General features: G+C 48.7%; 1 protein-coding gene across 1 annotated transcript; it reads right to left on the bottom strand.

Moving 5' to 3' along the window:
- Nucleotides 1-9,894: 9,894 nt before the first annotated feature.
- NKX2-8 (NK2 homeobox 8) lies at nucleotides 9,895-11,354 on the bottom strand. Its single transcript, XM_032871309.1, has 2 exons — nucleotides 11,198-11,354; nucleotides 9,895-10,524 (listed from the first exon to the last, which is right to left on the bottom strand). Exons 1-2 carry the CDS (start codon nucleotides 11,352-11,354, stop codon nucleotides 9,965-9,967), a joined length of 717 nt encoding a protein of 238 aa, XP_032727200.1. The 3' UTR covers nucleotides 9,895-9,964.
- Nucleotides 11,355-13,858: the final 2,504 nt, after the last annotated feature.

Raw genomic sequence — 13,858 nt, 5'->3', positions numbered from 1 at the left:
ATTAGTTGTACATAACACCCAGCGCTTACCACAGCACATGCCCTCCTCAATACCCATCACCCTATTACCCCCTCCCCCCACGCTCCTCCCCTCTGAAACCCCCCCCCCCCATTTTATCTCAGCAACCACAGTCTCTCACGGTTCATCTCCCTCTCTGATTTCTCCCCCGTTGGATTTCCCTCCCTTCCCCTGTGGTGCTCCGAGCTATTCCTTATGCTCCACATATGAGTGAAACCATATGATAATTGTCTTTCTCTCCTTGACTTACTTCACTTAACATAATACCCTCCAGTTCCATCCATGTGGATGCAAATGGTAGGTATTCATCGTTTCTGATGGCCGAGTAATATTGCATTGTGTATTCTATTTTTAAAATGGGGAGGCAGCAGCATGTTTATGTGCTGGTGGGAATGATGCAGTTGAGAGAAAAAAATTGATAATGAGAAGCAAAAGAACAAAGTTGCTGGAGTGATGATGTCCTTGAAGTAGATTGGAGCAGAGACCATTCATCTATGGTAACAGTTGGGAAGACAGAATGTAAGAAAACACCTGTTGTTAAGGCAGTGTTGTAGAAATCTATGGGTTCTCTCTCTTCTGGTTATTTCAGTTTTCACAGTGAAATAGAAACCTGAGTGTAAGAATGGAGGTTGACGGAGAAATGGGAAGTTGGCGAGAAACAACATGGTATGAAACAGTCAAGGAGGATAATGGTAGACTGAATGGTCTAGAGTTATCTAGCATGATGGCCTAGAAACATCAAGGACTCATTTCAAGTTAGTGGCCATAAAGTGAGGTCAGTCAATGTGGTTCTGTGTTTTTCTCCAGCCATATTGTGATGACTGCAGGTGCCGAATAAATGGAGAGTTGGGTTCAACAGGTGGTACATTTTCTCCTTGAGTATAATGACATGAAAGGGGCCAGGGGGCTGAGGATATGTTCATATGAGTGATGATAATGCTTGTTGAGGAATTTAAGCTGGGTAAGAAAGAAAGTGAGGGCATCAAAGGACTGGAGGATAAAGAAGGGTGGAAGGACCAATGGATTAGAATCAGAAGCCATAAAGATGCACATACCACTTCAGTCAACAATCTATATTTAGGAATTTATCCTTAAGAAATGTCGATGCATTGGGCGCCTGGGTGGCTCAGTGGGTTAAGCCCCTGCCTTCAGCTCAGGTCATGATCTTGGGGTCCTAGGATCCAGCCCTGCATTGGGTTCTCTGCTTCGCAGGAAGCCTGTTTCCCCCTCTCTCTCTGCCCACCTCTCTGCCTACTTGTGATCTTCGTCTGTCAAATAAATAAATTAAATCTTAAAAAAAAGAAATGTTGATGCAGATGTACAACAGCTGTTAAGAATGTTCATTTCAGTATTTTATCTAACAGTAAAATTTATATTACATAGTACAATCATATAAATATCTATCAATTGAGAGTTGGTTAAATAAATCATGGTGCTAAATTAAAGACAGGTTTTGTGTGGTTGTGTGATTATCTGTCAGGTAATATACAAGGCTGTGCTGTGGCTTTAGCTGGAAGCTGGATTGATGAATTTATTCTCTGGCATTCCAAATTACTGGGTTTTGTCCTTCCATTGCTCTAACACCCCTATGATTATATAACTAGACTCCCTAGAATAATAAATAATAAAGTAAATGAGAATTCAATTAGTCCTTGAGGTGGTTTTTAATCACCTATACATCAGCCATGGAAGAGAAGTCTCCACAGAAATTGCCCTCAAATTCAGCGGGTAAACACAGTGCCCTTTCTCAATCCCGATGATCACTGCTCATCGGAGTGTTTCTGGTGCCTTCCTACCTGCCTGCGAAGGTGGCTGTTGACCACTCTCCCAAATTACATTCTAGAAATGTAAAGGAATAATATCTGTAAGCATGCATAATAGTTGGTCATAAATTAGACATTTAAGAACACAAATGTGATAGATTGTATCACTATTCAAAATATCTGCTGCCTTGGGGGTATAACTCAGGGGTAGAGCATTTGACTGCAAAATATCTGCTGCCTCTCCCCTCCCTGTTGATATGAAGCTTGAACGGGAGACTGCTTTTGAGACTTAAATGTGAGAAGTGATATATGCCCATTGCAGTCGGAAGCTTTAACAGCCATTGTGTGATTCTGCCATGTTCTCTTTCTCCTCTAAAAGGTATCATATGAGGGAGTGTTCTTCTGCCCAGGTCTCAGAAGGAAAAGCCTTAAGTGCGTTCCGTGGAATGGGACAAGGACTGCATTTATTCAGTGCTAACTATCACACGCTACTCATGCGTTTAATACTCATATTAACCATATGTGATACATGGTATTACCTGTAGATGAAAGTCGAAGGAACCAGGGCTAACAGTAATATCCACAATTAGCGTGACAGCCAACATGCCCTTGATTCTTCCCAAATCAAAGACCAATCAATTTCCCAAGCCCACATTTGTTGCACTCTCTCACAGTGCCTTCCGAGGGAAGGAATCCTGAGTTTAGTTGCAACTTTGGATAGTCCTGCGTGAATTCTTTGTTTGTATCCCAATCAGTAAGGGAAAACTTTGTACACAAGGTAAGAGTTCTACAGCTGGAACCATCTGCAGAAAGAGAAAGAACTAACGACTTGTAGAGAAGGGCATTTCCTAGCAAAACATAAACTAAAACCAAGTTCCAAGGCAGAAATGTGATGGGTGGATGTGAAGCCCAACAGATCGCTCTGAGGGCCTCTGAGGAGTCCAAGTTAAGGGTCATGGGGAGGGAGGCAGTCTTGCTGAAGACCCTCTAGAAACAGATGAAGGAAAGTCCTGGACAAGAGCCATGAAGTTACGGGAAAGTAGGACCTTGCTAAAGCGACCATAGATAGCTATGTTCACAGGATTAAGGCTCAATTTAAAGAGAATTAATATGGATTTTTTTGGTAAATATTTTGGCCTTTGTTTTTCTTACATGTAATGATGACCTATTATCTTGTCAGTGCAGAATTATGGAGTCATCAGTTGCGAAGAAGTTAAAGTTCTCACCTTATTTGGAGCCCGAATCCCCATACTTAAGTTCCTCAGCCTCCCTCTCTTGTCTACAAATTAGCTGGCTGAGGCTTCACATAGTGACAGTGATGGGAGAAAGTTCATGTTAAATGGTCTGCAGAGGTGCCTTTCCAGAGGGACTGAAAGCAATGAAATATTCTAAAATCAGTTTAGAATAAATTATTCCTCTGCCTTCTCAGGCTTCCCAAACATGGGTTTTAGTGGGTGAGATTTCACAAGTCCATGATTTACAGCAAGCTGGTGAATGACAGCTTCCCTGGAAACATCATTGCCCTGTTTGAACTCATGCCAACTTTGAAACAAACAGTCAGCTTCTTCTATGTCCTTTTGTCCTGATTCATAGTCTGGTCTTTACCTTGCTAACAGCAGAAGTGGTTGTGGGTCCCAATGCATGACCCTCCTGACAAAAACTGAGGCTGCAAGGAGGAAACCGAAGGATAAAGGGGACTTGTTCTTTCCAAATATAGATGATCTCTGTCATTTCTCTTTGTGGTTATAATTTGCAGTGGTACAAATGCGATTTACCCCCTGCACTTTAATCATTTACTTGAGTCTCCTGCTCATTATACCACTTATTAAAAAGAGGTCGTGTCATATGAAAATAACTATATTTAAAAGCACAGCTTGTTTATATATTTCTGCATTTTCCCTATTATCTTATAAAGACAATACATTGATTTTAGAGTGAGAAAGTCAATATCCTTTCTACATGGGTCTGGCAAGTGAGATTATAAATTAGGTGTTTTTCTTTCTCATAAAGAGAAAAGAACCAAACATCCCCCAAATGGGCTTCAAGCCCACTTATATATGCATCACATGCATGTATAGAATATTTACCTATCTAAAATTTAAAGGTTAATAGGACAGTTGTGGAGTCAGGTTGATCAGTTGTTGGGCATACCTAAAGTGTTAGAGTACACATTCGTGTTCCTCTTTATCAGTGACAAGTTAGGTGAAGAAAAGAGAACATTCTTATAATATTTCCAGGATGACAAAATTCTGGGAGCTCTACTTTATTCATTTAGTCCCCTCTGGTGCCCTCCACACCCAAACTGATAAAATGATTACCTTAAGGTAAAGTTTCATCTACAAATATAGAAAATAAGGAAATCCTACGTTATCTCTATATCTTGACTTTATATGTAACATTCCCTGCTGTGAATTAGGAGCACTGCTGGACAGTTGGTCAGACAAATGACTGAATCTGTCAGTGTGATGAGGCAGTAAAAACAGCTTCCCAGGAAAAGCAGTTACTTCTTTACTAATCATACCAGGTTTCTTTTGTCTTTTCCTAGCGTGTTGTGTTTCTTGCTCTGTATTTCAATTTTATTGTAAAAACAAAACAAACAACAACAACAAAAAACAACACCTTTCTTGTCATTATACTAATGCTTCTCTGACAATTTCAGACCCTGACATAGGATGATTCAGGTTGCCTCTAGGTAAGAATTTACCTCCCCAGTTTAATGTCATTGTAAGCTGATAACTTCTTTAACAGGAAGAGTTGCCTGCTCAACACATCATACTTCAATAAAGCTGGAGGAGGAAGGTGTAACAGACATTTCAGGTGAGAGAGTCAAGGGCCATTTTAATGGACTGGCACTTTTTTCTCTAGTTTAATTTGCAAAAAGCCTCCATTCCCCTCTGAGTGAATTCTGCCAAGTATGTTATCCAGCCCCTAGGAAAGAAGGGGAGGGGGCAGTTGGTATTGGAAGGAGAGAAAAGAGACAGTCCAATTCAGAGCTCTTAGCTAGGAAATCCATTTGAAAACCTGTTGACTCATAAAGGACCACCCAGTCAGAATGCAGAAGGAAATTAAGCATGACCAAGGTCCCCTCAAATGGTCTTCCCATAACATTCAACTCACAGAAGTTAGAGTGAAGCTATAGTAGCTTCTGAAATCACATGATCTCAATAAGACCTCAAGACTTTTATTGGCTCATAGGGCAGGGTATTGAAGAGAAAATGTTCTTTTACCTGTATATGATGATATTACTTTTCTGGATAAAGAGTAAAAATTTTCTGTTGAACATGGCTGGAAAAAACCCTGTGTTTTTGAAATTTGGGGGTATGTATGTGACTGTTTTAATAGTCTCCTCAATTCTTCCTGGTTAAATCACCACTCTGTGGGTCAGCATTGAAGGGAATACTGTTTGTTTCTTTGGTGAGAACTGAGTAGCACAAACACTGGGTAAAAAGGAGAAAGAGGAATGTCATATACCTTCAGTCGTTAGTCTGGAGTTGGGGGTTGGAGATGAGTTAAAAGATACAAATTGGAGTTCTAAAAGTAATTAAGAAACCATTTAGTAAGTCTCCTCCCACATATGACTCGGAAAAATTACGAGTGACCTGGAGCAATAAAACTTCTCCTTCAGGTCTTGAAGAGTAAATGATGCAATCCCTTCCATAGAAATGGTCATGCCCTGGGGGCAGAAGACTACTTTCTGAGCATTCCAAAAGCTCCTCTGACTCTATTGTTCATGTCTACATATTACCTGCACAAAACAGATAAACTTGGTTAACAAACTATTTAACTATGCTAAGCCCCAAAGTATCCTGCCTGAACATTTTATTCCTAAGTCTAAAATGGTTTAAAGTTGTAAAGCGTGTGTGTATGTGTGTGTGTGTGTGTGTGTGTGTGTGTGTGTAAGAGGCAAGTTAATTGTGTGTGTAAGAAGCAAGGGAACAAGAAACACCTAAACACCATTGTTAGAAGGGAAGGTATAGGTTAACCTGGGCTCAAATAACTTCCCTCTAACCCATCAGTAACACATTATCTAAGATTCTAAAGTGCTAAATTGGTCAGATAAGAGACTTGCTAAGATGTAAGATCCTCTGAACAATGAGGAAAGAAAATTGAAGTGAAAATTGCAATCTCCACCCACAAGAGAGTTAAGTGAGATGAAGTGAAAAGTGTTTACAATGGAAGGAAAGAGGGAAAATGTGAAGAGGATGATATTTAATAATAAAGATAACACTGGAGACCCAGGAAGGAGGAAGATGACTGGGGAAAGGGCCAGCAAAGCCAAAGTCATAAAGCTCCACAGGGGTCTGAGCCTGGGGGTTGGGAAAGCTTAGAGGAGCTTATCAGAGTCAGCCTGGACTCTGCCAAAAGCCCAGTGGACAATTGGTGTCAAGGCAGCCGCAGCAGATGTTTTTCTGGAAGAAGAATAGTGGAATGATAGTCACGGGAAAATATTGTGGCCTGCAACAAGAGCTGTGTTTCACTGACAGCTGGACAAGAAGGCACACAGAGGGGCAACACAGAGGCTGTGTGAGCGAGCTAGAAGTTCGGCAGATAAGGGGAGAAGGGAAAGGGAAGGAAAGAGAGGAGGGAGGAAGGGGAAAACGGAGAACATATCTCTCAGACAAGCATTTGTAAGGTAACCAGGACTACCAACTGGGAGAAATAAAACATAAAGAATGGGAAATCGTTCCCACCATTTGGTGAAACATGTGGGATCCGGAGCTGTAATGCCTGTGTTCATTGTCGGCTCTGTCAGCTCCTAGCTGTGTGACCCTGGACAGGTTACTCATAACTCCTTGGCCTTTAGTTTCCTCATCCGTAAAGTGGGACTAGCAGTACCATGTCATGGGGTTGTTGTGAAAACTGAACAAGTTTAATGAGTAAAAGAACTTAGAATATTGCCTGGTATCCAGGAAACATAAGTAAGTTTTAGAAACTGCTGTGATATCATGTGATCAGTTTCTGAGAGTGGCCCTGAAGTATCTGTAAGACTAGTTTATGGGGGCACTTGGGTGGATCAGTTGGTTAAGTGTCTGCCTTCAGCTCAGGTCATGATCTCAGGTGGCGGGTGGGGGGAGGTTGGGGGGGCGCATTGCTGGGATGGAGCCCCACATGGGCTCTCTGCTCAGTGGGGAGTCTGCTTCTCCCTTTCCCTCTCTCTTTGGGCTCTCTCCCTCTCTTGCTCTCTCTCAAATAAATAAATAAAATCTTTAAATAAAAAAAGGACTATTTTATGATGGTTGCGTAGTATATACATTGTCACATCAAAATGACAATCGTCCTCCTTAAAGGCAGTTTGCAGGATGCCTAAATGTGGGTTAAACAAAGGATGATGATGACATTTTATGAGGGTTACAACTGCTATCGACAAGTCACTTACTCCCACTCATTGAGCCTCTGCTTCTATCTGTAAAATGGGCATATTACATATACAATATGTATATGTTTACATATACAAATACAGTATGTTTCTGTGAGATGAACTGTGAAAGTGTCTAGAACAATACCTGGAACACAGTAAGTTTCAAAACTGAGTGTGAATCCCCTTTGTGATATGGGTGATGGGCAGCAGGTTTAAAATACTCTCATCTAGGGAGCGAGATCCTAACTGTTCTCCCAGCTGCCTGTAGAGAAGCCTTGGGTTTAACTTCTCTTGTCAGCACCTAGAAGAACTGCTCTTTTAGGTCACACAGAAAACTGACATTTATCTTTCACAGCTTATCTCAGGTAAGAACAGAAGAAAAATGACAGCCTGAGTCTCTAAAATGGGTCAGTGGTGATGGGAATATATTTTTAACTCTTCTCTGTGGTTTTTCCTCTCTAGAAGGCCAGGCCTAAAGAAAAGGAGCAAGAGGAAGCAAGTAACAGTTTCTATACGATGGCTCCTAATGCTAATGTCATAGGAGAGCTCTGCCCCCCTCCTGCCCCAGACACCAGCTGGCTTGCTGGTGGGCGGTCCTGCTATGGCTTTGACCACCTTACCGGGAAGCAGGACTTTCGGATCAGAGTTGGACCTCTAGATGAATTTAGCTGAGAACATGATTTCCCAAAGAACCTCCTGGGAAAAGGGTCTCTTCATGATTCAGACCCCTCAGTATGGACCTACCTCATATTCATTAGGCTCTCTCCACTTTGCACACCCCAAGACCTACTTCCTCTGTAAGTCCAGGAAAAGAAGAGGCAAGAAACAACAGCTGATGAGTTTGCACTTTCTCCGCCAATAGCAGAAAGCAAAGTTACAGATCTTTACCTCCAATCTTGGAGAAAACACTCCTTCTGGAGGAAGAGCACGGAAGAGCCAAGCACCCAGCCAGCTAACCACAGGGGCAAGTCCCAACCAGGGCCTTCTTCAGAAATCTTTTCCCCCTTCTCTTTCTCATCTGCTCTTCCAGGGCTAACTGGGAAGCCCCCATAGTGGTTTTCAATATATGTCTTAAAATGTCCAGGCTCCCTCTCCAGCAATCATTTATTAGAAAGAGGTTTTATGATACAAATTTGATAATCTCCCATGCACACTGGCACTGTTCTAATTGAAGTTGTAAGCCCATAAAATTCAAGCCCTTTGTCTTCCTGAAGGCCACAAGGTTTAAAAAGATTTAAAAAGATACTATTGTCCTCTCTAACACCCACGACATTGTCACCAGGGACTGATTAAACAGAGTCCTGAATTGAAACAGTGCGGATTTTGTCTAGGTCCTTTTCAGGCCTGACAATGCCCTTTTCAGTTTCCAAGACAAAAGGAGGTTTAAGGATCGAGATTCTTCTGAGATAACTGCATCCATATGGAAGGCAAGGTGGCCAGCAGCTGAGACCAAAACACCCCACTCCCTTCCCCCTCTGTCTTCTATCTCCCCACCCCACAAAATTTCAGGTGATAACCCTGCCTCAGCTACCCTGCCTCCTGGGGGGGGAGGGGAGAAAAATGGGGTCTGGAACTGGCCCAGTGTCTCTGCCTCACAGACCTCACTGAGCCCTTGCTCCCTTCTCTGGATCGGATGCCTGAACCTACTCTCCTCAAGCACATCTCCTCGCAGTGGGCACCAGGGAGGCAGGCCCTAACTTCTCCGAGGGGTAAACACTTGCATAGGGACCTCTGTGGCTCCGCATACGGAGCCCAAGGCAAGTTCCAAATTCCAAGGGTGGATCCCTAGATTCCGGAGCTTAGAGTGCATCGGGACCTCGGGTGAAATGAGACCCACCAGCAGATCCCACACAGATGTCGTCCCATTCGGGGTCTCCAAAGCCATCTTCCCTCAGCTGGCAGCCCTGAGGAGGGTCATTTCCCCACCACTCTTTGATTTCTTCATCAAGCTACCCGCCTCCCCATCCCACTTCAGCCAGGTGTAGAGCTAAGAGGGGGGAAATCACAGATGCCAAGCGAGGAATTCGCAGGCTTAATTGGGATTTACGAATTCTCTGGGTGCTCGGGTGCTCCTTGGGTCCAGAAAAGGACAGCTTGCCACCAGGCCTGAGCTGTTCCAAAGCAGTAAGCTCTACCCCCAGCTCACCTGGCACAACTCCAGAGAGTCCTTGTGGGGAAGCTTATTATGTCCTACCCTGGCCAACTGGGTTGACTTTTGGTGTCTGAAACACCAGCAGATTCGGGAGTCCAGAGGGGCCTCCAACTCATCTCCCCGCCACCTTCCCGCTGTCGGGGATCTCAGGGTTCCCTTGGCTTCTTCCCCGCACATGCCTCCCTCCACCCCTTCCCCCAATATCTTCCTAAAGCTGCATCGGGCCTGGGACCTGCCCTTCCACCCAACCCGGGGTGGGGAGAGTGGACTAGAGCCCTGGACTCGGGTCCGGAAAGCACAGCGCCGGCAGGCGCTCAGGGGACCCAACCCTCCACATTTTATTCTCGCACCACAAAGAGGAAAAAATATTCTATTTCTTTAAAAGTACGTTGCTTCCCATACAAATAGCTATTTAAAAATATACAAATAAGGTTTAAGCAATAAAATCTAGCTCTGGGGCTGGCGGTCGAGGGAAGAGGAAAGGAGGGAATGCTGGCTGAAATTTCCTGCTCAGCGGCTGGGAAGGGCGGGGCAGGGACTCCTGCGGGAGGTGGGGCCCGCAGAGAGGTGGGGCCGGGGAAACTGTCCGGGTCTCAGCTTCCAGCCGTGCTTCGGCCGCAGAGCCACTCCAAAGTCCGGGGTAGCCCCAGGTGCCCGCGCACCGCAATGGCCTCACCAGTTCCAGGAGACCAGGGCTGGGGGCACTAAGTGCTGATAGGCCGGGAAGAGGCCGAGAGCCGAGCAAGGCCCGAAGGTGGCGTAGCCTGGTAAAGGGCAGGCGGCTGGGGACGCGCCGCTCTTGTTCTGGGCGGAGGCCGTGCTCAGATCGCCGGTGCCGCAAGGCTGCCCGTCGCGCACCAGCACAGGGACCACCACGCGGCGCAGCAGGCCCGGTGCGGCGCGCAGCTCGGTGGCGGCTGCCAGGTCCGGCGACTCCGCCGCCCCCGGCGCTCCAGGGGCGCGCGCGCGCTTCAGCTTGTAGCGATGGTTCTGGAACCAGATTTTGACCTGTGTGGGCGTGAGGCGAAGCAGGCGCGCCAGCTGCTCGCGCTCGGGCGCGGACAGGTAGCGCTGCTGCCGAAAGCGTCGCTCCAACTCCAGCGTTTGCGCCTTGGAGAACAGCACCCGACGCTTCTTCCTCTTTTCAGCGTCTGAGCCGGGAGACACCGGCCCAGTAGACGGCCGCTGCGACGAGTCGGGCGGGCTGGTCTCCGGGCTGCTCTCGTCCGAGACTGGGGGCGGCAAGGGAGACACGGCCTGATGAGACGCCGGCCCCTCCGCGCGCCGGCTGCTTCTCTCGCGCGCGCGCGTGGAGCCACCGGCCGGAGGGCGCCGCCACTCGCCCGCGGCTTTAGGGCTGCGACCATTTCCTTCCCTGGGCCCACATCCGGACACCCACCTCTCCAAATTCAGGGACCTCATTTATACCATAACCGGAGACCGCGCCTCCTAAGAAACTCACCGGGACCCTCTTAAAACAAGTCCACACTGGTTGCTTGCTAGCAGAAGAATTTACCGCAAACTGGGTCACCAACGCAGGCCACCTCCAGGTCTATTGCAATAGTTTGCCGAGGTTTGCAAAGGCTTGGAGAGCTAGGTTCGCCACTGCTGCCCATCCCTGACCGAGGCCTGGGAACGTAGCCGTGTTTTCAGACATTTAAAGGCCATTTCTTTAATATTTAAGTATTGTGACCTCTAGAAACAGAAACCCAGATCCCGGGCGTCAGTGCCAGGCGCAAGGATCTGCTCTCAGGATGTGCTGAGTAGGTCACCAATGGCACAGGGGTTTTTGGAAGTCAGAGCCTCTGGGGCAAAGACTGTTTTCGACTTCCCAGTCCTGCATCGGTCGGGCGCGTGGTTCTGCTCCCCTCTCCCCGCTCCCGCAGTGGTCCTCGCCTTACTCACAGGGGTAGTGGCTGCGCTCGGATTCCAACCAGGTGGCGCAGCGGCCGAGCCCGGGAGCTCGTAGCTCCGGCTCCCGCCTCCTCAGGTGCTGTGCGTCCTGCTCGGGTAAATCCAGGAGGCTGCGCACGGTGAAGCTGAGGCGTCCAGAGGTGGCCATGTCCAAGGAGGGGATGGAGGCGGGGGCGGGGCAGGCTGGGAACTGAGGGGCGGCCGGGGACGCCGCTGCTACCGGCGGGAGCCAGAGGCGCTCGCCATGCGCTGGCTGCCGGGATATTAGCGCGCTTACAGCGGAATCTCTGTTTATATAAACAGCTCTTCCCACCCGGGATGCTTTGAAAGCCGAGGTCCGGGTATGCAGGGTGTTAAGTACCTGAATGAGTGCTGGACCAAAGACGGAGCGAGCCCGGAAGGTGCAACCTCCACCCCCGCCCCCGCCCGGTCCCGTCCCCCGCCCCTCGGCGCCCCGTTACCTCCCAGAGGCGGCAGGAAGCAGCTCTAAGGCATTAGCGATTCTGTCTGATTAGCCCAAAGTGGGGACAGATAATGGGGATTGTTACCAATGAATAACATCTTGGGTGGCGAGCGGTGGTCACCACCCGCCTGTCTCAGCCCCAGCTTCCTCCTCCTCCTGGGCTGACACGGGGCCTGGCCCCGCAGGAGCGCCGGCTAGGGTGGGGGCGGCATGGGTGGGTTTATGAGGGCCCAGGAATTTATTCCCTGTTTGCTTTATTTCTCGAGCTTGTTTGCTAGAGTGTTCGTTTCCCGCAATTATCCGTAAAGTGATTTACAAGGCGGCGTTAAACTCTGGCGCGCTCTTTTTTGGTTTGGGCCCCTCTAAGGATTCAGAGGCGAGAAATTGCAGGCGGGCACAGAGTGGCCTGGTCCCGCCGGCATCTGGGCCGAGGGTTATTGAAAGCCTCTAGGAACCACATCCCAAACGCCCCCCTGCCCCCACTTCAAAGGGTGCTGGGGAAGGGCTGGCAGTAGTACAGGAGCCCCAGCTCTGCGCCCCTTTCCCCAGACTGGCAAAACCGAGGCAGAATCGGGCCAAGCTGTTCAAGTCCTTCGTTCCACCCTCCTTAGCCAAGCCCCGCCCGGCTGCTGCGGGTCATGGGCTCAGTTCCAGAGGCGGCGCTCCTCAGAGCCCAGCCCAGGCCGGTTCTAGGGCCCACGGGCGGCGGCGTCTCACCCGGAGCCGGTGAAGGCCTTGCGGCCTCCTTGGCGTCGCCAGACCCTCTGGCGCCACTTGTGAGCTTCAGCTATGTGGTCTCAACGTCAGGCCCAGTACCCGGGGATACGGCCTCTGCCCCAGGGCAGGCCTCTGGCCTGGGCTTCCCACTCCAGGCAGCCGCTGGGACTGGTCCGGTACCTGACCGATTTGGAGAATTAGGACTGGGCCCGCCGGGCAGAAAAGACAGCCTGCCCGGGGTTTCTTTGCGATCTCGGATCCGGTTCCCACAGCCCCAGCCGGAGAGAATGATCAAGGTAGAAGGCTCAGGGAGCCAACCGGCGCGGATACATTTTGTTGGCCCATGGCTCCCCTCGTGGTCCCGCTTCGGTCTAGGACTCACTGGGGGCACTATCAGAGGCCTCTCCTCTGACGCCGTGGTTTGGGTATTTGCTTGCTAAATTCTAGTGAGGGACGTGGCTCTTGGGTGGCCCAACCCGAAATCCTAGCTCCACCTGAGCTTAATTGGGACCTGGCTCCTGTGCAGGGGCCCGGGCTCGCTGGCCCGGTGCACCCTCCCCATCAGCCTCCCTGTCAAGCGTGCCCAAGGCTCCCCCGGCTGCGCAGCGCTCTGGGTGGTCGGGCGGAGGCAACCCCAATACAGGCCAACTGCTAGGCCGCGGACAAAGGGGAAATGGAGCTCGACGCCCCGGACCTGTTGGAAGCATTTGTTCCAGTCAAGATTTTGCATTTGTTCAGTCCGAAATAATGCGTGATTGACGCCTGCTCACAAAGCTCTTTAGCACGCCGGGATAAATCCGAGCTTGTCCCGTGTTGTCATGGTTTTCAATGGGGTTCAATGGGATTGGGAGCACGATCGACTCTGCTGGCCGTCTCTCTGCCGCCCCGGCAATAGATTTATTAGTTATGTCTTTTTAAATAAGATTAAATTGAAATGACCTGGCTGTCCTCTCTGAGATGGGCGGCAGAGGTAGCCAGGAGTAGACAGGGTGCAGCAGGAACCCAGACTCGGTGCCCACTGCGCCCCAGCACCTAAACTCCAGAGTCCCAGAGATGGGGCAGGTCATGGACTAGCCCAGGGCTTCTTGGACTTCTCTCCAGATAGAGCCGGATGCCTGGCAACCTCTTGCTAGCCCATTTTCTCAGACAGGTGGAAGGCAGGCATGGCAAAGACCATCCTAGGGAAGCATTTGGATAGACTCTCACTTGGGGTCTGAGCTTCATGGCTGTGTCAGGGAGAAGGAGCGCTGGCCTGGGAGTCAGTTGGTATCCCAGCCCAGCTCTTAACTAGCTCTAATGGCCTCATCACTCTGAACATCCCCACCCACCCCCCCCACCATATGAAACAGAAGACAATAGATATAGTAACTTCTAAGGACCCTGACAGTTTTATGATTGCATACCCCTGGAATTTTTCTAAAACTATCTTTGTTGAATTAACCAGCAACTTTTGTCCCCATCCACCCACACAA

The sequence above is a fragment of the Lontra canadensis genome, unplaced genomic scaffold (genome assembly GCF_010015895.1).
Source record: "Lontra canadensis isolate GAN:19392208 unplaced genomic scaffold, GSC_riverotter_1.0 scaffold42, whole genome shotgun sequence".
Classification (NCBI taxonomy): Eukaryota; Metazoa; Chordata; class Mammalia; order Carnivora; family Mustelidae; genus Lontra; species Lontra canadensis.
Note: the sequence above shows the minus strand (reverse complement) of the source record. Positions and strands in the feature narration are given on the sequence as shown.